Source organism: Sceloporus occidentalis, unplaced genomic scaffold (genome assembly GCF_023333645.1).
Source record: "Sceloporus occidentalis isolate IW3139 unplaced genomic scaffold, rSceOcc1.0.p SCAF_23, whole genome shotgun sequence".
NCBI classification, from domain to species: domain Eukaryota; kingdom Metazoa; phylum Chordata; class Lepidosauria; order Squamata; family Phrynosomatidae; genus Sceloporus; species Sceloporus occidentalis.
Window position 1 is genome coordinate 3,286,484 of NW_028317003.1, and position 8,220 is coordinate 3,294,703.

The 8,220-nt window shown below is 36.6% G+C and overlaps 1 protein-coding gene across 4 annotated transcripts in view; it reads right to left on the reverse strand.

The window, feature by feature from the left end:
* Positions 1–7,296, reverse strand: part of LOC149300692 (engulfment and cell motility protein 1-like) — a 140,385-nt gene extending 133,089 nt beyond the window's left edge. For all 4 annotated transcript variants that reach the window (XM_089484722.1, XM_089484720.1, XM_089484723.1 and 1 more), the window contains exons 1-3: positions 7,219–7,296; positions 5,461–5,501; positions 2,538–2,610 (exon numbers count right to left, since the gene is read on the reverse strand). In XM_089484722.1, the coding sequence (XP_089340848.1) occupies positions 2,538–2,610; positions 5,461–5,501; positions 7,219–7,296 (192 nt within the window). The remainder of the gene's footprint in view (positions 1–2,537; positions 2,611–5,460; positions 5,502–7,218) is intronic.
* Between the last annotated feature and the right edge of the window lie 924 nt (positions 7,297–8,220).

The following is an 8,220-nucleotide window of genomic DNA, read 5'->3' on the forward strand; positions in this document are numbered from 1 at the left end:
GGGAAAAAAAAACCACAGAAAATGTTACTTTTGGTTAGTTGTTTTTATCTAGGTTATGCAAGTCTATTTTTCCATGTGTAATCTGATGCGTGATCTGTCCAACCTTAATTGAGATCTAATGGTTCAGCAATATAGTAATATATTCTCCTTCAACACTGGGGTTTATCCACTAAAAGGAGAGTTGGCAGGAGAGTTGTGGTTTCACCTCATTTCACTGTTCATTTCGGAGGGCTAACGCTGGCAGGTTTCCCCAAAAAGAAGGGTTGAACTAGCCTGTATAATGAAGAATTCATTATGTGATATAACTACACATCTTACCAGGCAGAAGCTCACTTGAGGCGACACAACCCTCCTGCAGGCTGACCTTTTAATGAACAGACTCCACAATGTTGTTTCATTGACCTTCATTTACTCAACAGCAAACCTTTGATTGATTTGTAAATGACTGCCTCAGCAGTACTAAAAATGTACATCAACATGTGAAATGTATATGTACCAGGACTGGACTGGACTGGAATCAAGGGGCAGCTGTGGCACTTTAAGGCCAGCGGCTACCTGACGATAGGTTTTGCTGACGGCCTGATATGCACAGCCACTTTTTTTACGTTGAATATGTTTTTATGCTCACATAATTCAGTCAGTAGCCACACACTGTAGCCCGGGTGAGTACGGGGTGCTGTCGGCGTGTCTGGTGTGCCAGATGGCCAGTGCTGGCCTGATACATACCATGGGGAAATGTCTGAAGTTGAAACCCTTATATCCAGCAGCTGCCGTATGTCTGAAAAACTCAAACTTATCACCGATATAGTTATCTAACCCTTTGGGTAAAGAGGGATATCTCCCAACTGTCATCACTATAACCCTTCTACGGTATCTGGGTTTACAGACAGCAGATAAATTAATCTAGAAATCTGCACGTTAGTCATCAGTAAGGCATAAGCACCAAGTCAGAGCACGCTATTTTTCTAGTCTTAACGAGGATGTCTCCATCAGCACAAGATATGGTTTAGCTCAAGAGTCTGTGGTCTAGGCCAAATACTAATGAGTTCTGCACATTTTTTTTGAAAAAAGTTCTAAAACCACAAAACTGTGGGTCTTGTGAAATGACATAACACTTGTACTTAAACACGAGTTCAAAGTTCTAAAATTAGGCACACGCCTTTTTAGATTTTAAAGTCGTAAAAATAGAAATATTCTTGCTCCGTACAGGGGTACGCCAGCCATCATTTGGGTTAATGCATACGATAGAGTGTCACATTTGAATACTTTTTTTGCCAGTGCAAATACATGTTATGGTGACCTCCAGCCAGCTTCAGCGTTCCAGTAGGTCTAACAATGCCCCCATAGGCATGCGCAGAAAGTTCTTCCGCTGATTTAAATGGCAATGCTTTCCTGCCATTGATTGGCAGCTTCAACCGCCAAAACCGGGGCGAGTATCTGGCTGCAAAGGGGCAATGTGCTTCAGCATTTTAGGAAAATTGGTACTTTTTTACCACGAAGTATAGAATGCAATATTAAAGCACTTTAATATATATTATTCATGGGTGGCACTGGATGGAACTGTCCCTTTAAACCAGGGAGAAGCAAACAAGTCATTAGACTGGTGACAATTGCCACACAAGGTCAAAGCCTTTACGTGTATTACAGAAAGTTTTTTGGGTGGTTACACTCATTAGTTAAAAGCTATATTAATGGAAATTAATTATAAGCTTTCATTGGTGTATGGAATTATCTGTATTTGTAGCAATGGCTTCTCTTCCATGTTTAAAATCTATAGTTCTACTTGTCCTGAAAATATATGCTAGTTGTTTATGACAAACTGAACAGATAACTGAACAGTGCGCTTTTTCAGCTCAAAACTGGCTATAAAATACTGACGTTACTACTGTCATTATCTGTGGAAAGAAATAAAATCCCATGCCCAGTACAGACCGCAACCTTCCTTTTCCTCAGTTTGCCCAGGACAAAATTATCCATCTGGCTGGAAAAATGTATTTCACACTCTGATTAGTCGAAGGAAAAAATCTTTCATCCATTGCAAAGAAAACATAATTTCATGATCTAACAGCATCCACATTTAAATGGGTAAAGCACAGAGGATATAAAGCGATGAATAAACCTGCTCCAGCTAATTTAAGAGAGTTTATGATGCTCGAACGACAGCCATGCAAAACAGTTTAACGACGTGTAACGTAACACTTAAACCGTGCAATAGAAAACAACATAAAAAAAATTATTTCATCTGAATTGTAAGGTGAAAAGATAGCCTACACTCAATGCAGGCAGTAGCGAAAGAATGAGGTGGAAAAAGCAATGTGTGCTATAAATTCTATAACATTTGTTTTTCTTAGGAATGCCTATATTATTTTATTTTTCTTCCATCACTCATTTCGTCAAAACCGGACTCAGTTTTCTACTAAAAGTGTAATTGGGTAGATTTAAACGTTTTGGGATGATCGAATATATTAAGATGATATAGCGACATTTTTGTAAAATCTCATCACACATCATTTTATAATAATTAAATCAAAACTTACTTTTTCTGTGATATAAAATCCAGACCCATCTGCATGCTGAAGTGCATAGTTTTCATGACTCTGGATGGACCAGCTACAGAAAAATAAAAATTGTTATTGTGAATGAATTTTCTATCATAGCTCAGCTGCTAAGCCATTATAAGTCTCCTATACTTAAAGGTGCTGTTCCATATATGATAAATAATTCTTAGCAGATCTGTGATATAAATTGTTTCTTTTGAAGCTATAATCACAAAAGAAAACAAACTTTAAGAAGTTTTTTCAGTTTCTATAGCAACGCTCATCAGCACATGCTTTTGGTGTCACGTGCCAATTAAGCATTTCCAGCAAAAATTATAAACAGAGCCAAAATGTTTTGTGATACTAGAAAAGGTTTGGACATTCAACAATATTAGGATTGTGGTTTCTAAGGCTACATTTAGTTAAAAAATTGTTATATTCAGCAGTGTAGGTGGGCCAGAGGCACCAATATGTGTGTATGGACACTGCAGGCACCCATTACTGCCAAAGAGAGAAGGCAAGTGGCAGGGATCAATATTTTGGCAAGTGATGTAGTTACTCGTCTGCTTAACATAATAAGTCTTCCTTGGTGTAAGTAAGATTTGCTTAATTGAATTCTTGAAAGTGTGAAAAATACAGCTTCCTGCCCAGCTGTACCCTGTCAGTGCCATCTGCATTGATGTCTATTAGACAGGCTAGGATCCAGCCTCATCAGAAGGGATCTGACTTCCAGAAGGAACAAGATATCAGGCACCATGTGTTTGTGGTAAAAAAAAAATCAATTATTCAAGTAACAGGATTTGCTTTCTTCAAATATGGATTTAAAGGAACAGTCATGGCTTTAGCGTGCCAATTCAATAAACGGGTTGAAGCAAGTCCATCCCGAAATCTGCCACTAGGTGAGAGTGTTTTAGGAGATCACAAACACAGAAGAACAAACAACAACGTTAACAACCTTACAGCTGTTGATTCTTGAAAACAATATCGGTGATATCTGCCCCTTTAATAGAGTGAAAATAAGGAGCCAACAAGAGGCTATTTGGCAGCAAGTAGATATATATTCTGGTACACAACTAAACAGTTTTTCCTTTATATATATATATATATATATATATATATATATATATATATATATATATATATATATATATATATATATATATATATATATATATATATTATTTTGCTTTGCAAGAGAAAACTAAAAGAAAAATACTATTTCTGAGCAATAACATTTTATAATTCATTCACGCATGTGTAGATGAATGAGTGATAAAGTTACCATTTACAATTCCTTTAGCAATGGCTCACTGAGAGAAAAAGCAGAAAAGGAAATATTTATAGTTTACATATTCTACAGGTGTATATATTATGGAAAAGCTAGTAAATTGTAATAGAAAATTTTCCCCCATTCCACTTTATTATTCTGTTTTAGTTGCAGCAGTTAATACTGTGTCCTTAAGTGAAGGTCCTTCACTTAAGGACACAGTTTCACTTCAGTTTTCACTTCATAGAAAACAGACTATGATGGCAGATAATTAGCATTCTACTAATTTTTCTTGATGTAAAGACTCAAATCTTAATCAGTCCTTGGTAAAGATTTATGATCACCATATGTCTATCCAAATTTTCATTCCCTCACTGTATTAATCACTATCATGTGTTGGAAGGCTGTTCCACTTATTTACCACCATTATGTCCTATAACCTTAAGAGGCTCAATACTAGGCACATTTTTAGTGGTTGTTTTGTTACAATGTATATTTGTTAATTTTGTATTAATCAGACATTACACGATGGAAACAAAGTCACAAATTCAAGGCTGTTTTGGATGGATACAGAACATAAGCCTACACAGATCTCTTTGGCCCTCACCTTGTAGCCTTTTTTGCTAGTTGTTTTTTTCCCTCATGGAAAAAAACAATTAAGGAAGAATGTTACACAGGCAATACACAAAGCTTCATTGTGTTTCCGTGTCCATTAGAGCCTTTCTGCTGTATGCACAGGCTGAAAAGATAATTCAAGAACTGCAAAAAACTTATAATGTACTTTTTGGACAAGTTTCATGTCATGAGAACCAGCTAATGGAAACAAGATTGCCTTCTTTTGACAACTATATTGCTCAATAATTTCAGTATAATAGCACAATGTTTGATAAAACACATTTCTAGTTATCTAGTCTTTTATTGGCCCAACACACATGTAGAATTTCTAACGTATTATGTTTTATTTAAAAGGAACACCCACTTTGTGAGTACTTTAATAAGCATCCTTCAAGAAGAAAATATAAAATTACTTGATTGCTTGAAGCAGCCAATCAGTGACAGAAAAGCTTTCCCATTGAAATCGAGGAGGACACCACGGATATTTAAAGGTACCCTGCAGCTATCATATGCATTAAAAAGTGTCCCTTTAGAGTAGAGAACTGACAATTTTCTCAGTAAACATTGTACCATAATTACTTTTTAATACATAAACACTTAATGGTGTATTCTGGCCTAGGCTCGCTCCTAGGGCAGCAGCATTTGTAACACCATAACACCACTACTCAATGGGGTTGTTGAAACGGAGATCACTGATCCATAGTTTCCTTCTGTCTTTCCTTCCTTCTTTTAAATGTGGAGCTCTGAGATATGATGTCATTTTCTGACACACGGTAGAAAGGTCAACGGCACAGAGGGGGCAGCAGGTGGCGCTGCCCTGGGTTTGGCCTAGGGCAGTACTGAAGGTAAACTTGCCACTGCAGGCACTGCCCCCTAAAATCTTTATATTCCATTAAAAATAAGAGTGTCTACAATACTTATAATTGATATTTTGCATTGTTATAAATTTCTTTAATTTCATTATTTTCAGCCTTATTAGTAATAATGGTAGGAGTATAAGCAATAATATCATCAATATCAGCTGTAGAAAGCTATACTTACCCATCACTGACTTCTTTGATTATTGAAGATAATGGCTTTTTCTAGGAATAAAAGAAAATAGTTAGATAGTAATACTGCACCATAAAAAGCCATTAGGGGTATTTTGCTTTTTGGCTATTATACATGTGGTTAAAAAAACAGCCTCAATATGGTTTTTGGTTTGCCATGGTATTTTGTAAATATTTTACATTCAGAATGAGTGTATGGATAGAACTGAATTGACTGGAAAAAAATAGATCTAATTAATGAATTAAGATAAAGCCAGGTAGCCAATTTCTCTCACTCCAGTTGTTGAACTGGAATTCCAATTATGCCCCATGATAAAAAGGCATTTGGTTGTATGTTGAGTGATTTTTTTAAGATCATACTATGAAATCTGCTAATTCTAGTCCACCATAATAAAAACGCTGAATGCACCTACAGTGTGAAAGTATCTACCCCACCGTTTATCCACAATGCATTTCATTAAATCATTTTGTTGATGCATATAGGACTTGAAAATGTTATGCAGCCATTTCAAAGGCTATGTCAGAGCCATTCTTACCAAACTGAGAAGGTTTGGAACAGAAACGAACCTTCCAACAAATAATAATCCTAACAACATTGCTTGAATAGCAAGGCTTAACATTACCCAATAAATCAGAAGTATCAACAGTTGCTGGCCTCCAACACCTCAACTAAGCTCAGCGTTCATGATTCCACCATCAGAAAGGGCAAATATGGGATTCATGGGAGTAGCAACGTGGAAGCCGCTGCCCTCTAAGAAGAACATGAGTGCTTGTGTACAGCTTGGCTAAAAAGTACATAAACTATGAGAACTAAGGAAGGAAAAACGTTCTACTACGAACAGATGAATCAAAAGTGGAACTTTTTGGGCAATGCGGGTCCCGCGATGTCCATGCCGTCAAGTAAATACTTTCCACATTCCACATTAAGAACCCCATATCAACAGTCAGGCATGGTGGCGGCATGAATTGGGGATCCATTGTTGCATCAGGACCTGGATAATTTGCTATCATTGACAGAACCTCAATCCCTACTTTGTAAAGCCATGAACATAAACCCCATTGAGATGTTGGGCAGGACATAAAATGAATTACAGCAGTGTATGGATAAGCAGGCCAAAATTCTGCCACAGCTCTGAGAGAATGATCAATAACTACAGTTGACTGCAGTTTTTGCTGCTAATTTGTGTGTGGGGGGGTAGTCCAAGGGGGTAACTACTTTTTCACACAGGGACATTGGGAATTGTATACATGTCTTTTATAAATAAATGACAACATTCTTAAGTAAATTACATAAGTACCCACAATGTGTCATTTCCGCACTCATATTCCCTTTTATACCACAGCAGGTTTTGATTGAGGGTGCTAACCTTCAGTAGCACAAATTTGAAGCAATTCAGTATCTGTGGTCCATTAATTCCCCAACTTCACAAAGTAGCCCATTTTGCATGACCTCAATTGGCAAAGTATATTATTTCTCTGAAGTTGTTCCTTTAAAAACTAACAAACCACATTACAACATATAATGTACAGTATGTGAGAATGTAACTATACATATGAAACCATATGTGCCACTGGCTGTCAGACAATTGTGGGTTCCAATGAAGTATATCTCTTCCAGTGATCTGGTAAAATAAAATAAATGTTCACAGAGTGTATATATATAGTACATTTCACCTACTACTCTGCTGCTTTTTTAGACAAGTAACAGCATTTCTTAGAACCTTTAGTATAGGTATACAAATATACATACTTGATCTATTTCCATAAGGCGGGGGAAGGCTCCTGGCCATTCGATAGCCACCTTCACGATATCTGATGGAGGCGGCATTTTAAAGACACTTGGACCAACTGCAAACTAGGTAGAACACTTCTTCATTACCATTAGCTGTTGTTCATAAAAACAAGAGAGATGGAGTTAAACAAAAGTCAGTAACAATGTAAAATATGGTTCATGTAATTAAAAAACAGTAAATTAATCTAAATAATTACAAAGTGAACCTATGCTTTCCAGCTTATGATGGCTGGCAGATGACATTTGGTATGGCATGTAAACATCTTGTAAACAAAGTAGCAAGTTTTGGTTAAACATTTGTTTATGCACGGTAAAAAGGGCTTTTACCTGGATTTGGATTTCTCCACCATGTCCAGGAAAACATTTTGGACATTTTAGGGTACAAAGTAAAAAATGTCCTCCAAACCCCAGGACATATGACATTTAAGATAAAGTGAAGTTAAGTAAACCAGGTGTCCTTTCTAGTAACGTCAAATAAATGCTCTGAATGAACCTTTGTGAAATTGTAATGACCGCACCAACATGTAAATTGCAAATAGCAAGAATTTTTATTAGGACAATTCAGCTAGTCTGATATAATTCGCAGGAAACCACTGTGGATGTCACATGCTGATGGAAAAAAAACCTCTCCTTAACGTAGCTCTTTGTTATCACATGAAGAATTGTCGGCAATTGTTATTCTAGCAACTGTGAACAATGGATTCATATCGTACTCAGTCATGGTAAATGTACTGTAACCAAAGCTGAAAGGACAGAGGCTGTCTATCAACTTGCAAGAAAAATCTATGTCATGACATCATTATGACAGAAGGGTACATAATTGACAACATTTAAGAAATGTGTTCATAGACTAGGTGATACATCAATAGTTAAAATACATTTATTTGAAATAAAACAGTATACAGAGACACATCTGACATTGAGAACCAATGTCAGAATTAGAAGACTGGTGTAGGGTGC